Raw genomic sequence first — 23,815 nt, forward strand, 5'->3', positions numbered from 1 at the left:
ATGATGCCTCTTTTCCTACAGCATAGTCATACAGCGCTCAAACACCTCCTGCAACACAAATATGAATAGTGCACCTACCTTGTGCTGACACTCGTCTGAGGAAAGATTAGTGGGCAAGATAGATGAAGTCACTGCTCTATTAGTCAGACTTGGCTTAACAGGCCATCTTTACTGAGTTTGATTCCCAGAGTCAGGGCTTCAGAGTCCATCCAACCTGTGATGATTCCTGGCTCTGTGTGACCATGAACAAGTGTCTATATCTATATATATCTATATAGTGTCTCTCTCTCTATATATAATCTATATACATATATATATCACATACAACCTGTAATGATTCCTGGCTCTGACCATGAAGAAGGGTCTATATCTATATATATCTATATAGTGTCTCTCTCTCTATATATAGTCTATATAGATGTATATATCACATCTAACCTGTGATGATTCCTGGCTCTATGTGATCATGAACAAGTGTCCATTTATATGTTCATAGTACAGAGGTACTGAATAAATATTCTATAAAGTGTAACCATTAGATTTATGAGCATTTGTTGAAAGACGCTTTCTTCAAAGATTTTGCCATTTAAAGAAAAACAATATCCCAAAATACTAAAGTGCTGAAACTTCAACCCAGAGAGAGAAATGAACAGGTTTGTGAGGGCAGGAATGTGAAGGTGACACCATAGAGCAGAGGGGTGTTGCTGGCTGGCCCTGTTCTGAGAGGAAGGATTGAGAGCGCCAAGACCAGCGAGGCAGTGAGCTTCAGACAAGTTGTGAAAGAGTGTTGAAAGAACGGAAGAAGAAAACTTGAGTAAGAAGATCCAAAGCCTCATAGTAAATGTAACTTAAAAGGTGGATTCGTCCACACAGAGAGAAGTGACATCATAGCCCTTCTTCCTAAGAATGTTGTAGAAACACAACCCCAGTTGAAGAGGTAGTTACTCTTTCTAGACTAAATGCTCAAATCAGAATTCAAATTCACAAGAGGCATTTCCTGGTACAGGAAAAAACTGGAGAAGGTCTGAGTCATTTTGAGCTAGGATCTTTATATTTGTGTCCCGCATTCCCCATCCTGAGTGTATTAGTTAGCAAAGGCTGTCATAACAACAGCTAGGGCTGGCTTAGAACAATAGAAATGTATTCTGTCATAGTTCTGGAGGCTGAAGCCCAAAAGCAGCATGTCAGCAGGGCCACGCTCCTTCTGAAGGTGCCAGGGAGGATCTGTCTCAGGTCTCTCTCCAGCTTCTGGTAGTTCCTGGGCTTATGGCAGTATAACTCCTGACTGCACATGGCATCCTCCCTGTGTGTGCACCTATGCCCCAATTTCTCCTTTTTATGACACCCATCATACTGGATTAGGGCCCATCTAATGACCTCATTTTAATTTGGTAATCTCTGTAAAACCTTATCTCCAAATAAGGTCAGATTCTGTAGTATGGGGTTAAGACTCCAACATACCTTTTTTGGAAGGACACAGAAACACAGAAAAACACAGAAAAAGGAAACTGATCTACTCATAAAAGTGTTATTGGCTTGAATAGTACAAAGTGATACCTCTTGGAAAATAATCCAAAATTCATATAAGTAAAAATCCTATTACAGCAAAAGAGGATTACAAAGCAATGAAGCTTCTTTGCCAGAAGGCTATTTTTAGCACAGAACTATGCTATGTTGATTTGCAAAACAAGTCATGCTTAAAGTATGATCTTCTGTAACCAACGTCTTTAGAGTCTGAACTGGATCTAATTAACAAACACAATATAATGAAACCAAAAGGGTACTTTTGACCCTGCAGGTAAGGAGAACTGGGCTGTTAACAGACTAGTTTTTCCTTCACAGTTCTCTGTATGTCACTAGGCAGCAACAAACCACCCAAGTACCCTCCACTTAATCCCATCATAAACATGACAATTATACCAGCAGAAAAGCCAAGCCACTTATAGAAACAAAAATAACCCAAGTCTCAAAATTATTCCAGAAGAAGATGGCAGGACAGGGGATGTATGTTCATTATAACTTTTCAATTGCTAGTTTGTAGCAGAGAGGTTGGGCCTCAGTTAAACTTCACCTTCTCAGTCAATTGTAATCACCTTTGTAAGTCTTATAAAATAGTTCAAAAAATAAGAATAATTTTCACATTTAAAAATAATTTCAGCGTGAGCTGGACTTAATGACTTGCTTCCAAAGAATAGAGTATAAGAAGGGAGAGATTATACTTTTCAGTGGAGAAACCCAGCAAACACCACCTTACTCAAGTGATTGAGGTTACTATCACTAGTGATAAATCACATGGATATCAGGTACCCCCAATAAAACGTGATGATAAGCCACTTACCACTGTAGTATTCTTCCCCCAAACCCACAGCCCCAGCCTAATCATGAGAAAAACATCAGATAATCTCAAATTGAGGGACATTCTACAAAACATCTGACCAGTACTCCTGAAATCTGTCAAGGTCATGAAAGCCTGTCAAGGAAAGACTAAAGAACTGTCACAGACCACAGAGGAGTCTAAGAAGATGTGACCATAGTGCAGCGGGTGATATCCTGAATTAGAACCTCAAACAGAGAAAGGACATTAATGAGATAACTGGTGAAATCCAAATAAAGTCTGGAGTTTGGCGAATAATAATATACCAATGTTGGTTTCTTAGTTTTGATGAATGTATCACGGTAATGTAAGATGGTAACTGGTGAAACTGAAACTGGGAACTCTGTACTATCTTTGCAGCTTTTCTGTAAGTCTAAAATTATTCCAGACTAAAATTTTAATAGAAAAATAATTTTATATTTAACAAGAATTTTCTGAGAATAAACACCCCTAAAATGTTTGAAATAAATTTTTATTCATAATAACCATTTTTAAAGGTTTAGAGATAATCTTCCAGCAGCACATTCATTGCTTGAAGTAGCTAACCAACATGCAACCTGAATCTGCCAAGTAGAAAAGTGCTTCTGTTGTGAGTATCTTTCCAAAACCCTTGGAGGAGCAGCAAATATAAGTGGATAAACAGAAGTTTTAAGTGAAAGACTTGTACTACAGAAGGATCTTAAAGTGTTCTTTTGAAGTTCATAAATAGCCATCATGTTGAAGACAGATTTATAAGGAAGTATTTTTTTAATAACAGCTTAATTGAAATATCATTCACATACTACACAATTCACCCAATTTAACTATGCAAGTCAGTGGTTTTTAATGTATTCACAAACATGTAAATCACCAGTCAATTCTAGAATATTTTTTATCACCTCAAAAAGAAACCCCAAACCCTTTAGCTATCTCCCTCCTGTCCTTACAACCTCCTCATTCCACCAGCCCTAAACAGCTGCTAATCTACTGTCTGTCTCTATAGATTTGCCCATTCTGAACATTTCCTATAAATGGAATCATATATGACCTTTGGTGACTGGCTAGATGTATTATTTTTATCATCTCCAGATACACTCTGAAGATCAGATAGTTAAAGTACCTTAGAAAAAATTTACTTTTATCATTGCAGATATTAAATCACTCATTTTGAAATATAATCTCAATCTCCACCCCCAAGATATCATGCAGCCCATCCACATCCCCAGTCCATTATCAATGTTTGCATACAGCAAAGAGTAATCTTAGAGTAGTGGTTAGGAGCACACACTAGAGAGCTAGCCCACGAGATTCAAACGCTACTGCTGTCACTTAGCAGCTTTGCAACCCAGGGCAAATTGTTCAACTTCCCTGGGCCTTAGTTTCCTTACCTGTAACATGGGGCAAATAACAGTTCCTACCTCACAAGGGTGAAATGAGCAAATACATGCAAAGTCCTTTAAAAATTCCTAGTACATAGTAAGTACTATACGTGTTTGATTTACTTACAGTCACTATTGACTGTGAGAGCCATTCAATACAAATAGTATCACAAAGTGTTTAGACAGTTCTCCTGACCCCCTGATCTTATGTGATCAGAGAGCATTTCAATTATAAAGTGTCTTTTTAAATTACCCAGTCTACTCCTTTCATCTTTTGAAGAAGGAAGTTTAGCCTGGAAAGACCCAGCAATGTGTTCGTATTCATTCCACAAATATTTATTGAGGACATATTCTGTGCCAGGCAGAGTCTCACGTTCTGTGAATAAGATTGAAATGATCCTTTTTGCCATGGAGTCTAATGGAGGATATAGACAAGCAGTTAAGAGGTGGATAAAAGAACATTAATATTCACAATGATTTTACTTCCTTTGGACCCTTTAGGAGGAATTGCATCATTGCAGAAGGAAACAAGAAGGGCGAATAGAACAAGAGAGCATCTTCTGGTTGATTTTTGAAGCGTTTATAGAAGAAGTTTCTGAGCATGGGGGGAGACAGTGGGAGTAAGATAGAGAAAGGAGTTTTACGATGTTTTGCTGAGTGTTCAGATTGTGTGCCCGTTCAGGCACTTTCAATTGCAGTGAAGGGACTGAAGTGAAGATTAAACAATTTTAGTTACATTTGGAACCCTGGGCCACTGTTTCTTTAAATATAAGCCGAATTTAGTATTGAGCCATGAGGATCCTGGGCTTTATATGGGCTTAGACAGTTACAATATAATGCATTGTTGGGGAAAGTTAAAGCTTTGGGAATGGGAAGGGAGGAGTATTTCAGGAGAAGGAAAATGAGCAAAGGCAGGAACTGGGAAGAGCCAGGTGTGTTCTGGCATCTGAAAGCAGGAAGGCATGGCTGGAACACAGTGGCATGAAGGCACAAAGCTGCAGACAAGCCTGCCCAGGACACAACCTGCAGGCCCTGGGAGGCCATGTTAAGGGATCAGAGCGCCATCCTGTTGGCATCGAGGAGCCATCAGGAACTGTGAACGAGGAGAGGGATGATTTACACATCTCTAGTTAGTTATTGACACCACAGAGCATAGCGTACTAACTTTGCAAGCTGAGCTCTTTTCATGAACCCACACCCACAGGATGGAAGGTTGTAAACCTAAGTGAAATCAGCAAGGAAAGCAGAAGAAGCTGAAGGCTTAGAGCTTCCTGGCAAGCAGAGGGTGTCACACCTACCTCCTCACCAGTTGCCAGACCTACAGAGCAATCTCTTTTGTTTTGTTTTGTTTTAATACCACTAGACAAAACTAGAAAATAAAAAGCTTACTTTATCTTTATACCCATTCTTAGCAATAAAAGTGGTAAAGTTGTTGTTTCTGTATATCTGGATAGTAGTATTGACTGCATGGCTGCTGGCTGCTCTGTGAAATAAAGTGTTCTTCACTATTGCCTTCTTGAAGACAAATGCCTTTGTAAAAGGGGGGGGGGATTTAATAAAACGGGTAATGTTTTCAAACCTAATGTTCTGTTATACAGAAATTTGACAGCATACTTTTGCAATATTTTTTCTCTCCTCCATTCTTTTTCCAAAGTTTTATGATGTTCCATAGCCTTGAGGAGTGTAACAGATGTGATAAGCTACCTGTAGGGATAAAAAGGCCCTACTCCAGCTCCTGGGAATGCCACCAGCTGACAACACCCATCAGCCTCTTGGGAGTTGCCACAGCTTAAGGGAGACACTTCCCTTCCTTAAAGCCATGCTCCCTCCCTCTTCAACCATATCCAAAGACTGGTTGATGCAGGCTTATAAAGGCTCAGCTCTCTCTCGCCAACCCCGGACATCTCTGAAGTGCATCACATCTTCGTCATTCCCCGAAGGATCATGTGAGGCTTCTACTGGATCTGTATCCCAGCTGAAGTTCTCCCTTTTGCCCATCTTTCCTTTGCTTCGACAGGTATTGATCCCAAGAGCACTCCCTAGTACAGCCCTGGAAAGCAGCTGTGACTCAGCCCTCTGTGTTCCACACAGACAGGAAGCAGAAAATTGTGTCATGTTAAAGAACAAGGCCTGAAGGTATATGCAGGTGTTTTACTATCTGGAGGGACGTGAAGAATGAGAAGTAAAACCTGAGGTCCCACCTACAGGTATGTGTATGACTCAAGTTCTTGTTTGGTAGTGGTGAAAACTAAAAACTACTTCATCTCCTGTTGATTCTCTTTCTTGTCTTCTTCCCCTGTCCCTCCAACCTTCCATCTCCATTCTTTCCCCCTTCCTCTACCCCATCTACCATCCGTACACAAGCCCAGCGAACTGAGAAGCAAGGCGTCTTAGCCCATTCAGGCAGCTATAACAAAATACCACAGGCTGGAGGGCTTAGAAACAACAGAAATGTTTTTCTCACAGTTCTGGCGACCAGAAGTCTGAAATCGGGGTGCCAGCATGGTAGGGTGAGGACTTCCTCCAAGTGGTAGATGTCTTCTTGCAGCCTCATAAGGTGGAAGGGGCAAGAGAGCTCTCTCAGGGATCTTTTATAAGGGCATTAATTTCATTCATGAGGGTTCTGCCCTCATGACCTAATCACTTCCAAAGGTCCCACCTACTAATGCCACCAATTTGGGCATTACCATTCCAACGTAGGAATTCGGGAGAACACCAACATTCAGACCACTGCACATGGCAAGGCTCCTATGGTCTAAACATTGTCTCCTACTGGCCAGCACACCTTCATCTCCTTTACACACAGAACTTCACCACTGAAGCCATTCTTCTGGAGAGTTCAGGTCAGAAGCATGAAGCTCCTACTGAGATACATGCCTGTTAAAAGGGAAAGGAGACTCTGAGAGCCTTTGCATATTTTGCTAATTAGTCTTTGCCTGTTTACAAAGATTGTTTTTCTGGTTTACTTAGGAAAACATTACTATGGAGTGGAGCAAACTTGGCTGAGAATCTTGAGATGGCAGATAGGACAGATGAGTTTCAGCAGGATCAGAGGGCACTTGGATGTCAGCCAGAAAGTCCAGGTTTTCTGGGGGTAACTTCCCCTCCAAGAGTGTAGAAAGAAATACCATCCAAAGTGAAGGGCACTGTCCAAACTGTGGGTACCTCGGAAAAATGCCCTGCCTCCTTCTCAATTTTACCCACTGGCTGGTTTATCAAAAACCTCTCAGCTGTCAGAGCAAATGGACATTCGCTGCATTGTCTGACCCAACCTTTGAGTGACGTTTCGTACTGTGGGCCAGCCCTTCCTTTCAGAGGCCCTCCTTCCTGGACCTTAGTGCCCACTTTTCCACTATCTTCTTTCTGCTCCACTGCAGCACCTTCTCAGGCTCCCCTGGCTCCTTCTCTGGACACCATCCTGCCTTTATTTTTCTCATTTATACATTTCCCAATGAGAAGTGATGAGTTCCTGCACAACTACGGCAGTAATGCAGACAGGAGGAGAGGGGATACAATGTGGAGATTATTCAGAGGAGGTTTCAACTAACTCAAGTCAAAGATGTGGGGAGGAGGCAGCCCTGAGCTCCCCCCTCTCCCCAGCCTGCCCACCCTTCAGTCAGAATGAGAAGCCCCTCCAGGGATCCAACAGCGCTCTTGGAATACATCTGCTGGCCACTGCCCTCATCGCATGGTCATTGTGGATTTACTTGTCTGTGTTTCCTACTAGACTGTAAGGTCCTTGAGTGCAGAAGGTCCCTGTTACCTCCACAGAACCTGACACATAGCAGGCATCCCATTACTGAGTAAATAAAGAAATAAAATACAGGCATCCCCCAGGTTTTATTGCACCTCACTTTATTGCGCTTTGCAAAGATTGCAATTTTTACAAATTGAAGGTTTGTGGCAACCTGACATCAATCAAGTCTAAGGTGCTATTTTTCCAACTGCATTTGCTCAGTTCATATCTCTATGTCACATTTTGGTAAATCCTGCAATATCTCAAACTTTTTCATTGTTATTATACTTGTTAAGGTGATCTATAATCAGTGATCTTTGATGTTACCATGGTAATTGGTTTTGTTTTTGTATTTTTAAACTAAGGTATGTACATTACTTGTTTAGACTTGCTATTGCACACTTAATAGATTACAGTACCATGTAAACATAACTCTTGTATTCACTGGGAAACAAAATATTCGTGTAACTCACTTTATCGTGATATTCACTTCATTGCAGTGGTCTGGAACCAAACCTGCAATATCTCAGAGGTATGCCTCTACTTAGAATATGTGCAAATAAAAATGTAGCAAAAGGTGTCATATATATTTAAAACGAGCTTCCCCAAGATGCTCAAATGCTGGTCATGGTATCAAAGTTCCAAATTCCTCACTGAATGCAAGAGAAAGTGAAAACATCATCCTCTTCTTCAACTTCTTTGAAATTCTTCTTTACTTATAATCATTAATGTGCTGTTTAGCCTGTAATTTTTCTGCTTATATGAGTTCTGACTCTTGAGCAAAGCCTGAACTCTGAAGTCATTCATTCTCTTACAGATTTTGGTATGAACTGTATCAGGAGCACAGTGTGGCTGCTTAATAAATAAGTTAATACATGGATAGATTACTCCGGACCTTGGACCAGAGGCTCCAGCCAGGTGGGTGGGCTCCATTTTATTTCCTGATCTGTCCCCACCCTTTCTTCTTCTGACCGCATCCCACCAGCCAGCCAGCTCTTTCAAGCCTCCTTTCACTTCCTATAATCCCCAAAACCCACAGAACCCCAAATTCCCAAAGCACATATGTACTTATTCACACACTGTACATCTTTCACTGCCACCCAAATGATCATGTGTTACAAATGCCATATGACTTCAGCTAAACTCTAAGTTCCTGGAGGGCAGGAAATATGTATTTTAACCTTTATATCACTCTCTCTATAGTTCCTTTCACTGAGCTTTACGTGGCAGCCTTTCAAAATATAAAACCAACTGCCTTAAATTCAATTTTAAATACTCTGTTAGAAAATAACTTAAACTTTAATGGGAACCGTTTTTCCACAGTCAGAATAATGTACTCGGGGATCCTGAATCTTGGCCCTTTAAAATCCTGAGATAGATGCTTCCAGTTCCTGGGCCTGGAGGTGGGTCTATTATCTCACGCCTTTAGTTGTGTGTTTGCTTAAATTACTGTAGGTGTTTGGTCACAATTATAAAAGGATTTTTCATGCTTATGACATATTTTCCTTAATTATAAATGTAATTGAGGCCACCAATTTTTCTTGAATGGACAATCATAGGCCCCATATCCAAGTTGATTCATTTGTACGTATAAATTCCTGTCCCATCGCCTGTTTGTTGGAAATATCAGACACATAGATCGTAAGTGGAACCCTTTAAGAGGAATTGCGTTTAACTCATTCCTCCCTGCTGCCCCCATTAAGAATGAGGCTAGCCAGTCTCTTGAATAAAAGGAAGTCAGAATCCCTAAAAATGAGAAAGGGGAAGGAAACAATTCGATTCTGCCAAATGCCATTTACCATTGACCAATCTTTCCTTACAACCTGCCCCCTCTCTCTCCAACGGTCTAAACCACAACATGGAAGACAGCAGTGACCCTGAGTCCCAAACTGTCAATGCCATTGCAGGGTAACAAGTTTTCTTCTGTCAGATCTGATCACAAACCGGCAGCAACTGCAGGCAGACAGTCGCTGCAGAGGAGTGTTTTCTAGTCAGGCTTGTTACATTTCACAGCCCCAAATCAGGAAGTGCTGTTTAAAATGAGCCAAAGACTAAAGCAATCCAGCCTCCAAAACAAAATTCGGCAGTCTCCAGAAAGCCTATAGGGGTTTAAACTTGGGACTGTTCTTCGGTTTCGATTGGAACCTAAGGCTTCCTCCACATTAAACATCATTAAACTTTCAAAATTGCCCCCCAAAGTAATACACACACACCCACACACCCCAATTTGGGTTTGTTAATCTGCTTCCTAATCCAGACCGTCCAGGTTTGGGCCCGATTTCAGTTGGTAAATTCTTCTCCTAGCTAAACCAAGGCAGATTGCAGAAAAGGTGTCTAATTCTTGAAATTCTTAAGGTGGGGTATTGAGGCGTAGACCGGCCACGCCCGGGTCCCCGCTCTCCCGTTGCAACTGCAAGCCAAGTCTGGGCAAGTCGAAGGAGGAACCCCGCGACCTCCAGCCCCTCCTCTCTGTGGGCCACGGGGAACCCAGCAGTGCTAGGGTGGAGGTGGGGGCGTCACTGGGAGAAGATTCTGGGCCGAGGGTGTTAAGTTGCAGGCCTGGAGCCCCGGACCGCTACAGCCCTGGCGCAGCCAGCGGCGGGCAGGAAGGGGAGGGCCCAGCGGGGTGAGGCAGGGCCCCCGCGCGGGTTCGGGGCTGGGTCGGAAAAGCTGCCTCACGGGGCGCGCCCGCCAGCCCCTCCACTCCCTCCCTCCCTCGCTCCCAACGCTCCCCGCCCGGGCCTCCCTTCCAGTCTGCGCTCCCCACCGCCTCGCCATGTCCCAACCGGGCCAGAAGCCCGCCGCCTCCCCGCGGCCCCGGCGCGCTGCGGCGGCCCGCCACACTCAGGAGGTGAGTGGCACTTGTGCCGGAGCCGCAGGGCTGAGCGCAGGGAGGACCCCGGCCCCGGAGCCGTGGACCGCCTCCTTGAGGGCAGCCTGCCTGGCCTGATGCCCCGTGCGCCCCCTCCCGAGCCTGAGAAGGACTTGGGACTCAGAACCTGCCTCTGGGCAGGTGACTGGAGGTGGCTGGGTACTGCCGGGCCTGGGCCAAGTGTATTGGACATGGCGCAAGCCAGATTGGAGTTGGCCTGCGTTGGGAAAAGTTGATTGATGAGACTGGGGTGAAAAGCAGTTGAGGATAAAAGGGGAATACATATCATTCGGGACCCCGAACTGGGTGGGGTAGCTCAACTAAAAGTCGGGTCTTCCGTGTAAAGTCCGGCCTGCAGGGCGTGGCTGCCTGGAGAAATAACACTTCTGCCCTAACCAGCCTTGCGCCAAATTGGGTGGGGCGGGGTCAACCCGGCAGGGCAGGGCCGATGTAGGCCCCGCCCAGGTGCCTCCCCAGCTGACAGCTGTGGAGCTTGAAAAGCTCAGTGCCAGCCAGGTCCGGGGCAAGTGGAGTGCGAGCCCGGCCCCTGCTGCGCTGCACCCGGTGTCCTCGCCGGGTTCTCCGCTGCGCGACTCAGAGCAAATCGGTTGTCGCCATGGCATTCGCAAGCTGGTGGTACATGACGGTAAACTGGAGCGATCGTGCCTGGGCAGGACCGGAAACGGAATGGGTTTTGCCTTTCTGGGAGTGCAGGCGAGGTTATTGTGCAGGGTTTGGCGGGGAAGGGGTGGGGACCAGGTGCGACGTCCTCTCAGACCTTCAGTTTAGGCTCCGGGAGAGTCTGAGACCCACCCTGCGGTGGTATGTGCGAGCGAGCCCCGACGTGCAGGTCGGTGTGAGCCGACGCACCAGATTCAGCTCACGCTCAGGAGTTGAATGGAACAGGAATTGTTGCTGGAGGAATTCCGCCCTTGGACGCGGATTCCTGGATGAACTCAGACTCAGATCGAAAGAGCTCAGATCTAGTATTTGTTTTTAAGTCATAAGTAAATCTCAACACTTTTAGAGGCATGTTGTTGGACGTGCATTCGCCAGCGCAAAGGAGAGGCAGCCGGGATTGGGGGCCAGGAGAAAATCCAAAACTTCAAGGAGAAGAGGCAACCGAGATCAAGACCCTTGTTGAGAATGAGAAAGAGGGAGAGAGAGACAGCGAGAGAGAGCGAGCCCACTGCTCTGTACTTTATTACTTGGCTGAGGGACAGAGATGTTCTGTTTGTTTAGTGCATTGAATACTTGTCCAACCAACTAGGTGTGATCCAGTCAAGCTGGTACTTGCAATGTTTTGAACCAGAAAGCATGATTTAACATTACAATGCTTTCCAAAAAAAAATACACAAATTTTGTTGACAGAAAGAATGAAAATATTTATATCCCATTGATTTATGGTGAGAACTTAAAGAAATAGTTAAAGTACACCTCTCTCGGCATGTGGTATTGGGAAAAGCAAGGGTGTTGTAATCAGAGAGTATTTAGAGAGAAATGTTGTGTTGGAATCAGTAAAATGTCCCTTTTCAGCCAATGGCCATTCACTGAGCACCTTCTAAGTGGCAGACACAGTACTAGCCTCGAAGTGGAAAACAAGACAGAGTTCTTGTTCTCAAAGGGTAATGAGTCATCCTTTTTGAACCTGCTTCCACATCTATAAAATGTGGGTGATAATAGGTACCACATAAGGGTTGGTGAAGACTAACTATTTACATTCATGAATCAAAGTACCATACCCATATACCTTTTTTTTGAATTTTATTTATTTTTTATACAGCAGGTTCTTATTAGTCATCAATTTTATACACATCAGTGTATACATGTCAGTCCCAATCGCCCAATTCATCACATCACCATTGCTACCCCCCAGCGGCTTTCACCCCCTTGGTGTCCATACATTTGTTCTCTACATCTGTGTCTCAACTTCTGCCCTGCAAACCGATTCATCTGTACCATTTTTCTACGTTCCACATACATGCGTTAATATACGATATTTGTTTTTCTCTATCTGACTTACTTCACTCTGTATGACAGTCTCTAGATCCATCCACATCTCAACAATTGACCCAATTTCATTCCTTTTTATGGCTGAGTAATATTCCATTGTATATATGTACCACATCTTCTTTATCCATTCGTCTGTCAATGGGCATTTAGGTTGCTTCCGTGACCTGGCTATTGTAAATAGTGCTGCAGTGAACATTGGGGTGCATGTGTCTTTTTGAAGTATGGTTTTCTCAGGTTATATGCCCAGTAGTGGGATTGCTGGGTCATATGGTAGTTCTATTTTTAGTTTTTTAAGGAACCGCCATACTGTTCTCCATAGTGGCTGTATCAATGTACATTACCACCAACAGTGCCCCATATACCTTTAATGATTGGAAATTCCAGTTTCCCTTGAGATGTTTCTTCATGAATGCTTCCTACTACATTTTCTGGGTTTTAAAAATGTAGCATCTTATTGATGTGCTAAAAGCAAAAGTTTGCTTTGAGTCATTATTGTTCTAAGGTTCTTATCAAAATGCACCACATGAATTATCTGCAAATATAAATGGCAGTTAATATGGATAGTTTAGAGTTAACATCAGTCTTCTTCCAAATTCATGATTCTCTAAAGGAAATTATGCTGGAATATCTGGATGAAAATAGTTTAAATCTATGTTTATAACCCTGTTATGTTTAGGCATAGTCTGACATTTTTTGCTAAAACCTCTCTTATAATCCAATGTTGGAACTATTCTAATTTTTTTTTTCTGCTAGTAGGGGCCTCCTAGAATCAGCAACCTGCCTGTGATCAAGCTTTGACTTTTCCCAAACCAGTGCTGTCCAGTAGAAATATAGTATGAGCCACATATGTAATTTTAAATTTTCTAGTAGTCACATTAGCTGACAGGTGAAATTAATGCTAATAGCATATTTTATTTAACCCGCTATATCCCAAATGTTATTATTTCACATGCAATCAATGTGCAAATCATTGGGATACTGTACATTTTCTTTTTCATGTTGATTCTTCAAAATCCAGTGTGTATTTTATACTTAGAGAGCATCTCAGTTCACACTTGACACATTTCAAGTGCTCAGTAGGTGGTGAGTGGCTATGGCTACAGTATTAGGACAGTATAGCTCTAGACATCGGTTTCTAACCGTTTTCGTTTGATGGCTGTGAGGAGATGACCACATCCCATTTTGAGAATTAAATGAAAGTTTGTGGACCATTTTCCCACAACAAAATGTACACATACACACACAAAAGCCCATCCATAATCCCCTAGAGTTATATGGAGCCAATTTATAACATATATATAATTTATAGTATTATATACTATTATATATAATATTCATACAGTTTTTAATACAAAAGTTTTATACAAAAACACACTATATATAATATATGTATGTATGTATTATGTATATTACATATGTCATGCTTTTGGTAAATCCTGTTGAAATATTTTTACTGGGATCCTTCACTGAAAAAGATTATGAATGCAATGACCTAACTTTAAAAATTTAGGCAGAATAAGATAAAATAATTGAAAGATGTATCTATGATGTGTTTTGTTTAAGGGACTGCCACCTATAAAGCCAGTCAATGAAACATTACAGTGTATATTTCCCCATTGAATACTATCAATATTATTGATCTTATCTTTTGAAGAGCTATGTAGTTTTAGTAAAAAAAAAAAAAAAAAAAAAACTTACAAAGCTAGATTTGAAGAACATCTGATGAGCTTGGTAATGATGAAGCATGAAAGAGGGTAAATTTGGTTGGCTGACACCGGCCGGTAATTACATTCCTGAGTCAAAAGTTGACTCTACTAGTCCATGTTAATTAAAGGTGTTTCTTAGCCTAATTAGACCTGTCAGTCCAGTGGCAGCGTGATCAAGGAGCTCAAGTCATTTGGGAGGCCCCATCATTGTGGCCAGCCTGGGAAGAGGGTCACAAGCCTTCCCTGGCCAGACAGACCACTTGACTGCAGTGACTTTTAGGAGTAAGGAATGCAAATTATATATTCTGCAAAAAGGGCACAGGCTTTAGGGTGCTGGGAGAATGGAGGTCACACAACTGTCCTCTTTTGTTTCACAGTTTCTGAATTGGTTTGCTTCCCATTGCAAATAAGACTTAAATTAAGAGTATACCTGATGACATTATTCTTAATCAATTTTGATACTTCCCAGAAAGTTAATTATATTCTACAAGTACTTTTTAAAGAATGATGTAGCTTGCTGGTGGTGGAAACAGTGGGTGGCTAGTTGATATTCCAAGGTGAACTGGTGGGAAATTAGTTCTGAGTAGGCTGTCTCACTGGCATACTAGATTTCTCTAAGTAACCCATCTTTATTCTGTTTTTTCCTTGATGTTTTTAAAAATTTTTATTGTGGTAAAATACACATAACTTAAAATTTACCATCTTAACCATTTGTGAATGTAAAGTTCTATGGAATTAAATACATTCATAATTCTTGTACAACCATCACTAACCATCTAGCTCCAGAACTATTTTTATCTTCCAAAACTGAAACTCTATACCCATTAAACAATAAATTTTCATTCAATTTACATATTTACATTTGAATACATAGGACTGTATTCAAGTATCTGTGTTCCTTATCATTTTTTTATTGTATTGTAAGAACATTTAGCATGAGATCTACCCTCTTAACCAATTTTTAAGTTTAGGGTACATTGTTATTGACTGTAGGTACAATATTGTGCAGCAGATGCCCTCAAGATTCATCCATGTTAAAGCATATGTCAAAATTTTCATCCTTTTAAAATGGCTGAAATATATATATATTTGCTTATCCATTCATCTTTGAAGGCACACTCAGGTTGCTTCCTGGTATAGCTATTTTTTGAGGAACCACCGTACTGTTTTCCACAATAGTTGTACCATTTTACCTTCCTATCCTCAGTACACAAGGGTTCCAATTTCTTCATATACTTGCCAACACTTGTCCCACTGCCTTCTGACCTCCAACATCTCTGATAAGAAATCTGTTTACAGTCTTACTGACTATCCCTTATATGTGATAAATCATTTTTTATTGCTACTTTCAAGATTCTCTCTTTGTCTTTCCAATAGTTTGACTGTAACTTGTCTCCATGTGAATTTTGAGTTCATCCTACTTGGAGTTTGTTGAGCTTCTTGGTTGTTTATGTTTTTCATCAAATTTGGAAAGTTTTAGGTCATTATTTCTTAAAAAAATCTTTTTCTCTCTCTTCATTTTTTTGGAACTCTCTCAATGTGTAGGTTAGTCTACTTTATGGTATCCCTCAGGTCCTGTAGGCTCTATATACGTTTCTTTAATCATTTTTCTTTCTGTTCCTCAGACTCAATAATTTCAATTGTCCTATCTTTAAGTTCACTGATTCTTTCTTCAGCCTGCTCAAATCTGCCTTTGAATCCCTCTAGTGAAATTTTCATTTCAGTTATTGTACTTCTCTGCTCTAGAAATTTTTTGGTTTCTTTTAGGTTATTTCTCTTTTTATTGATATTTCTATTTTGTTTTTACATTGTTTTCTTGACTTTCTCCACACTTCCTTTAGTTCTTTGAGCATCTTTAAGACAGTTGTTTTAAAGTTTTTATCTAGTATATCTGCCATCTGCTCTTTCTCAAGGACAGTTTTGTTTTTTGTTTGTTTGTTTTCCCCATTGAATGGGAAATAATTCTCTGTTTCTTTGCATGCCTTCTGATTTTTTAGGTTTAAAACTGGACATTTGAATCTCATAATATGAAAGCTTTGGGAATCAAATTCTCCTCCTTCTCCAGGGTTTGCTGTTTTGTTTTGCTTTGTTTTGTTTTTGATTGTCATAGGCTGTTTGTTTTGCTGAGGTTCAGCCAAAAGTGTACACTTAAGAGCTTTTCAGGTCTTTTCTGATCCTGCACTTTCCCTGGGCATGAGCAATCAGTGATCAGAATACAGATCCCCAGTATTTGGAGGACAGAGTCCTTTTTGCCTTTCTTGTTCCAAGCTGCATGCTCTAATGCACAACTGCTTGCTGTGAGTTGGGGATGGGAAATGGTCAGCTGCTGCTGAGCTGAGCTGAAACTGATGGAAATTAATGGAAATTTACCATTTAAACCTTCCCCTGGAAGTTGCAAGTCTTTGATAGACTCCAGAATTTCAAAATAGTTATATCAGACATTCTGCCAGGGAGATTTTCGTCTAGATGGGAAGATGGATTCCTGGTGCCTCCTACTTCACCATCGTCCCAGAATCCTCTCTTTAAATTGTTTTAAGGATTGAAATCCTATTAATGTGATTCTAAAGCTCTGTTCTTCAAGTTATCTCATAAAAACTTAACCAGAAATTTTTACAGCTACCATAAAGGGAAAAAAATCAAGTGTCTTTCAGTTAAGAAAAATGTAAAATAACTCCATCCAATGAGTACCTTTTATGTAAGTGCCTCCTCAGATGGGAGAGTCATTTAACCCAAGAAGAAAAAATGTCTGTGGTTAGAGTTTTCCTAAAATTTATGGAATTCATTCTGACTGTGGAGAACTTATAGAACACAAAAATGATTTTGGTAAAGGCCAAAGATGTTCACAGTTGCTTATTGTCCACCTATGTGTCAGCTTTTGTACTGTGTGCCGTGGACACAAAAATAGTGCTGATAGTACGTTTCTGGTTTTTTCTTGCATTTCTCATAGATAAAAATCACAAGCACATCCTAATGACTACTATAAAAGCAGCAAAGTAACTATTGAAATTCTCATGGCATCATCTTTGACTTAGAGGAAGTTCAGAAAGCCTTACTGCATGTGGACCCCCTAAGCTAAACATGGCAGAAAGGCAGTCAATGCTACTTCTGAAAACTGGACAAAAAGAGGGTGTGCCCTTACCCTGCCACCTGGGCATATCCACCAGAATGTTGAAATATTAGAGAAAAGTGTATGGAGTTCAGGTGAAATATGGGGATTTCAGAATTATAGTTATGCAGTTAATCCTTAATATGTGTCTTCTTTTATGAGAAGCCCAAAGAAGGTTATCCTATATTTCTATGGTTTGATAACACATGCTTTTAGAGAAGAAGAAAGATATCACGTATCACACCTTTCATTTACTTATTTTTAAAAAATAATTATTCTGCCCACAACACCTAGCCCACAGTGTCTACTCACTGATTATTTTCTTAATAAATGAACTCTTCCTCAGACACTAGCCTTCTCCATTAGTTTGGGGTTTTCATTATTAAAAACAAGTAAGATGGCTAGGATATTCCCTTTGTGTGACTCCAGGGTGGTACATACTCTTGAGATAACATTCAAAAAATTTTAAAACTTTTTATCACAGAAGAGAGAATAATGTAATGTGCTCCTCATGTACCCATCACCTTCTATAATTATTAACATTGTAACATTGTGCCTATCTTGCTTTATGTATCCAACTCCCAGACCCACCAATACACACACACACACACACACACACACACACACACACACACACACACACACACACATATGCACACACACACATGCACCACACCCTTACGAAGTATTTTATAGCATAGGAATTGCACATTAAATGTTATCCCTGTGACCAGCTTGGTATATGTTGTTTGAAAAATGAATTATCTATTCCCTGTGTACTTTGTTTCCTTATTTGTAATATGGAAATATGAGACTAATATAATACAGTGTCATGAGATAGGCAAAGTACTAAACATAGTTATCAGATGAATCTGGTTCCTCTGTACTTATGAAAAGTCAAAAACTAAATTCTCTGCTGTATTATTTACAGCCTTAGAAAATGAAACCTTAAACCTTTGCTTACTTCTCATTTTTTTTTTTTTTTGCGGTACTTGGGCCTCTCACTGTTGTGGCGTCTCCCTTTGCGGAGCACAGGCTCAGCGGCCATGGCTCACGGGCCCAGCCGCTCTGCGGCACGTGGGATCTTCCAGGACCGGAGCACGAACCCATGTCCTCTGCATCGGCAGGCGGACTCTCAACCACTGTGCCACCAGGGAAGCCTTCATATTCATTTTATAGTCTCATAATTAACCACAATCAGATTGATGCCAGAGAAGAAGAAGGGAGTGGAATAACTTTTATTGTATTCTTAAAATGAGCGAGGCAATGGGCCAGACTCCTCATTAATATCAGCTTGTTTCATAAGTAAGCCAGCCCCTGGGGTAGACACCATTACCTCCATTTTACAAGGAGAAAACGGAAAGTTTAAATTATTTGCTGAAGGTCACATAGCCTTTCAGACCCACACTCCTGTCTTATTAGAGTTTGTCAGGGAATGGAATGCAGGAAGTTGGTTACCCAGGTAACAGAGAGGCTGGGAAGCCAACTGGGGTGTATGAGGCAAAGCAGAGATTAGAAATCTCCGGAAGCTGCTACCATTCCTAGACTGGAAAGAAAGAGGGAGAAGCAGGATCACTCTGCAGAAGCTGAAACCACTGCTGGCCCATCCTGCGGGAGACCCTACTGGAGGGAGCCAGGGTCAGGACAAGGAATACACCTGAGGGCAAACAGGTCCACATCTACACCAGGGCGACTGTCTTAAAGAAAAATCAGCTTTACATCTTGGGCCTTCTGTTTGTTTGCTGAACAGTCGTGTTTCAGAAAGAAGAATACATCCAAAAATAGATTTTAAGGGATTTTGAAGGAAATATCAATTTGCACATTGTCTTTTAATTTTTTAAGCTATGTTTTTCAACTTTTAAAATCTTCTATCTTGTTTACTAACCTGAAAAGAACGAATGTACTTCTCAGGGAACTTTTAGAGGTTTGTGGAAATGCAGTCATCCAATTATGAATTATTTGTCACATCCCCACCACAGGACTAGAAAAAATAATAATATAGTTTACCATCTGGGGACTTCCCTGGTGGCACAGTGGTTAAGACTCCACACTCCCAATGCAAGGGACCCAGGTTTGATCCCTAGTCAGGGAACTAGATCCCACATGCATGCCGCAACTAAGAGTTCGCATGCCACAACTAAGGAGCCCGCCCACCTCAACTAAGGAGCCAGCGAGCTGCAACTAAGGAGCCCACCTGCCACAACTAAGACCCAGCTCAACCAAATAAATAAATAATAAATTAAATAAATATTTTTAAAAATTTACCATCTAGCTGAAAAGGCAAAATATACATTTATGAAGTAATCAGTAAGCAGGAGCATATACAATAAAGTGCTAATTTGTTTGCTTTACTAAGAAACTAGAGACTAATATGCAATATGAAGGTATGGTGTGCCATTAATAGGGCTAGTCAGGAAATGTTGAGTTGAACACAGGACAGTGGGTTCCTGCATTGAGCAATCGGTTTACCCAGGAAGCCCCAAGCTGCCCTGGCCTGCCTGACCTGGGGAAGCTCCCATGGGTGCCAACTCAGTGGGGTGATTGGAGGAGCAGAAACCTCCACTTCCTATTGTGGTGCCCACAGATCTCCTCTCCAAACAGTGGTTTCCAATCCTAGCTGCATATTAGAATCAGCTCGGGAAGTTTAGGAAAATATATCTGTGCCCAGGCTCCCCCTGGACAAACCAAATCTAAATCCCTGGACTCTGGTTTGAGCGTTTCCAAAAGTGCTCTGGGTGCTTGTGACCCGCACTGGAAGATTAGACCCATAGCTAAATGAAAGCTTTCTGATCCTTAGGAAGCAACCCACCCCCCCCTTCCCTGACAAGCCTTTGTCTCTGTGTGCAGCGGTGGAGCAGTGAGGGAGCTGAGCTGTGTGCACTAGAGTCCAGAGGGCACCAAGATTTCATTGCTTCCTGATTTTGCCACAGCTATCACTGGACACACAAATATTGACCTCTATTGGCATTCTCCAAGTTGCAGAAGGAAAATCTTCAAGCTGTTTTCAAATAACCTTTCCTGTTTTCTTAAACAGCTTTATTCAGACATAATTCATAATTTATCCATTAAAACATACAATTCAGTATTTTTTAGCGGATTTGTAGGGTGGTCCAAGCATCACCTCAATTTAATTTTACAATGTTTTTGTCACCTCCTAAAAGAAACTCAGTACCTTTTTTAAAAAAAATTAACCAGAGGCATTTCAGAAGCACACTAGCTTTTGGTGCTCTTTCATAGCTGAGCTTGGACTTGCAGAAGCTGATTTTTTGTCTGTCTTCTTTCTTTTTTAATATGTGTAGAAGTTTGATTTTTATCTTATCCTGTGATGTATACCCTTGTCTGTGCATGTATCAGGGTGTATCTAGGTAACGATGGGAGGATGCCCCAAATGCTCCAGAGTCGAAGACTGGCACTGTCACAAGTCCTTAGCTGGGTGAGAGCACAGCTCCAAGCTTTACTGCTCCTTGCTCCTGTTGATTTCCTGACAGGTTGATGAGTTTGCTATGGCAGAAAATTTTATGCATATTAATGCTATCTTCTAGAACGAGGACAAAGGACAGCTGTACTTATCAAATATGTAGTGATGCCAGGAGGTGGAAACAGCTTGGAAAACTATTCCTTTTGGAGGCAAGATAGAAAAACTTTATCTGATATTTTCCCTGCCTCTGAACTCCTGTCACTCCATTCCTTCATCTGTCTTCATCTTAGCTCCAGTGTTTCCTGTCTTCTGGGGCCTTATCCTCCCAATGAAATGGTTCCTGCCTTAGGGCTAGCATCTTGCACTTCCTGTCTTGGCCTCCTCTCCAGCTTCTAATACAGGATGAAACTTATAAGTGTTGTGTGTCTGATTAATTTTATAAAAACAAACCAGTTTTAGAATAGGAAGGTTTTGTTGATTTGGGGCGTTGTTTTCCCTTTTATAGCATTGGATTGAGACTTTCTTGATGGGCATCAAAAGATTTTAGCTAGTTTTTAACTAGTCTGGTCTCTGGCCCACAGACTATAATCCTGATATGTAATGTGACTGAGGAGGATCTCACCTTTCAGATCCTTATTTCTTTACCCATAAAACGAGCTGCCAGTGTGTCCCTAGAGTTGCTGTGGCAGTAAAGGAGACCACAAAGGGGAAATGCCCAGCGCTGGGCTTAGCACAAAGGAGATGCTTAAAACATGTTAGTTTCTTTCCCCTCTTACAGAAAAGTCCTGCCCAAATTTTTCAGGTTTGTGGTTCAGTTCCCAACCTATCACTCCTTCCCTTCTCCATGTTTCTCTCACCTCTTCCCAACCCACCAGCTATGTGTAGTAGTAGTAGACAAAGTTTTCTGTCTTCACTCTTTGAAAGACTTGCTGCAGGTTCCTAAGCTGGATCAAATTTGACATCTATCATTCCCAAACATTTCATTTCACCAGCAGAATGGAAAGTGTGTGGAAAGTACTCAGTTATTCCATGAATTTAAAAATCAGTCACTTTGAATTTCTCTCAGTGAAAAGCTATAATTGATTTTATATCATTAATAGACTGCTGAATATGGAATAAGCCCCAAGAAATGGTCAGGGCAATGATTCATTTATAAAGTTGCTATTTAGTGGATATTGAATGGTATTAGGTGATACTTATTAATTCTGTTAGAGTTTTGTTGGAGTGATGATGTATTGTAGTTATGTAGGAAAAAGTCCTCAAATTAAGGAGATGCTTGATGAAATGTTTAGGGGTAAAGTTTCAGGATATCTGCAATTTACTTTCAAATGCAGATACATATACAAATATAGATAGATCTTTGTCCATAATATAAGCAGATATGGCAATATACAGCAACAGTAGTTAATAGTTGTTGAATCTAAGTGATGGGACTATTGACATTCATTGTATTATTCTTTCAACTTTTCTGTATCTTAGAAATTTTTTAATAATAAAAAATCCAGGTTAAAAAAACTGGAAAAATATGATCCATACAGTTCCTAAAAAATGTTGCCCTTTCATTATGTGATTTTTATGTCATTATATCATTATGCTTACTCTATTGAGAGCAAATATCTCTCAATAGGCAGGGAAAAATCAGATAAAGTTTTTCTATCTTGTGCTTTTTTGAAATTACAAAATACCAATCCTTACAATACATAATTTTTATATTGTCGTTATATCTCAACATTTTAAAAAGAATTTGCTCTCTCTATATATATCACTCTCAAACTATTATTTGGAAACTGCATAATTGTGAGGGATTTTGAGCATTTCAGTGGAAACAAATAACTGGTGATGTTGGTTAACCTGGAGGACTGCAATTTTGAAACACCCATCGGGAAACAACTTTGTAAATGTTTTTAAGTAAAACATCTATCTACCTGTATTTTAGAGAGAAAAGGCTGTCTGTATGTTTACTTTAGGGTAATAAATCATAATATATGTTTGCCAACGAGCAGGAAGCAGAGTGGGACCTTGCAGAGAGCATGGAGCCTTGCTCTAGACGAGAGCCAGTTGCCTCTTCAACTTTTCTCATTTGTAAAATGGAATAATCATATTTCCTACAAGTAAATGAGGCACTCAAAACAGTATGCTCAGTGGATATTGTTGTTATTAGGTATTACCTATATCTAATCTGAAAAAGGTATAGAATTGGTGATAAGAAATGAATGTGATATCACAGTTCTAAATTTACCAGTTCTGGAAGGAGACAGATTGGGTAAATCTGCGTCATTGTAGACCCATCCCTCTCAAATTCTCTCTCCAAATGTTGAATAATTCTTCCCTCTAGTCTAGCCTTTAAGAATCTTTTGCTAGGGCTTCCCTGGTGGCGCAGTGGTTGAGAATCCGCCTGCCGATGCAGGGGACACGGGTTCGTGCCCCGGTCTGGGAAGATCCCACGTGCCACGGAGCGGCTGGGCCCGTGAGCCATGGCCGCTGGGCCTGCGTGTCTGGAGCCTGTGCTCCGCAAAGGGAGAGGCCACAACAGTGAGAGGTCCGCGTACCGCAAAAAAAAAAATAAATAAATAAAAATAAATATGAATCTTTTGCTTACCAATTATTCTAAAACTTATCAATTACCATCTAGCTCTGATGTATATATGAGGGCTTTTAAATTCCTCCTGTTTTTTCAAGATCCATTAATTACTCAATACCGATTGCTCTCAACTGTGGACAAACTCTTGACTAGGACATCTGGGTAAAACAAGCCCTGAAGAGAGCTTCGTTCACTAAGCTGCTGTAGTCTGCCTGCTTTTCTGTGGGGTCTACCCACTAATCTATTAGAGGCTTTTGTTTGGGGAAGAATTTTCCATTCATGAAAGTGATTTCTTTCTAGTTTTTTATGCAAAGAACTACTGAAAGATTTCACCCACATGTCTAATATTGCTTGGCCTTTTTCTTTTTTAAAAAAATATATATGTTGATATGATCAAAGGGAATATTATCTTATTTCATTTATCATAGTATAGTGACAAACCATAGATTTGAAGTCAGAAAAACCTGCTCTGCAAACTTTTCTCGTTTACTAGGTGTATGTCCTTACTAAAAGCACATCACATGACTTTTATTCTTAGTTTTCTTAATCCATGAAATCACATGAGCCTCTTTTTTTTGTATCAGATAAAAGTGTATATGAAAGAGCCTTGTAAATAATAAAGAATGATAAAAATTATTACTATTATTGCCA

At 40.8% G+C, this 23,815-nt stretch overlaps 1 protein-coding gene across 3 annotated transcripts in view; it reads left to right on the forward strand.

Moving 5' to 3' along the window:
- Positions 1 to 9,987: 9,987 nt before the first annotated feature.
- The window catches only part of CAST (calpastatin), a 120,947-nt gene continuing 107,119 nt past the window's right edge, over positions 9,988 to 23,815 (forward strand). The window contains exon 1 of one of the 3 annotated variants that reach the window (XM_067031377.1): positions 9,988 to 10,319. In XM_067031377.1, the coding sequence (XP_066887478.1) occupies positions 10,245 to 10,319 (75 nt within the window). In that variant the 5' untranslated portion in view covers positions 9,988 to 10,244. Of the gene's footprint in view, positions 10,320 to 10,833; positions 10,987 to 23,815 lie in introns of those variants that run through there. The other 2 variants (XM_067031379.1, XM_067031378.1) reach the window with 2 other exon arrangements.

The sequence above is a fragment of the Kogia breviceps genome, chromosome 4 (assembly GCF_026419965.1).
Source record: "Kogia breviceps isolate mKogBre1 chromosome 4, mKogBre1 haplotype 1, whole genome shotgun sequence".
NCBI lineage: Eukaryota > Metazoa > Chordata > Mammalia > Artiodactyla > Physeteridae > Kogia > Kogia breviceps.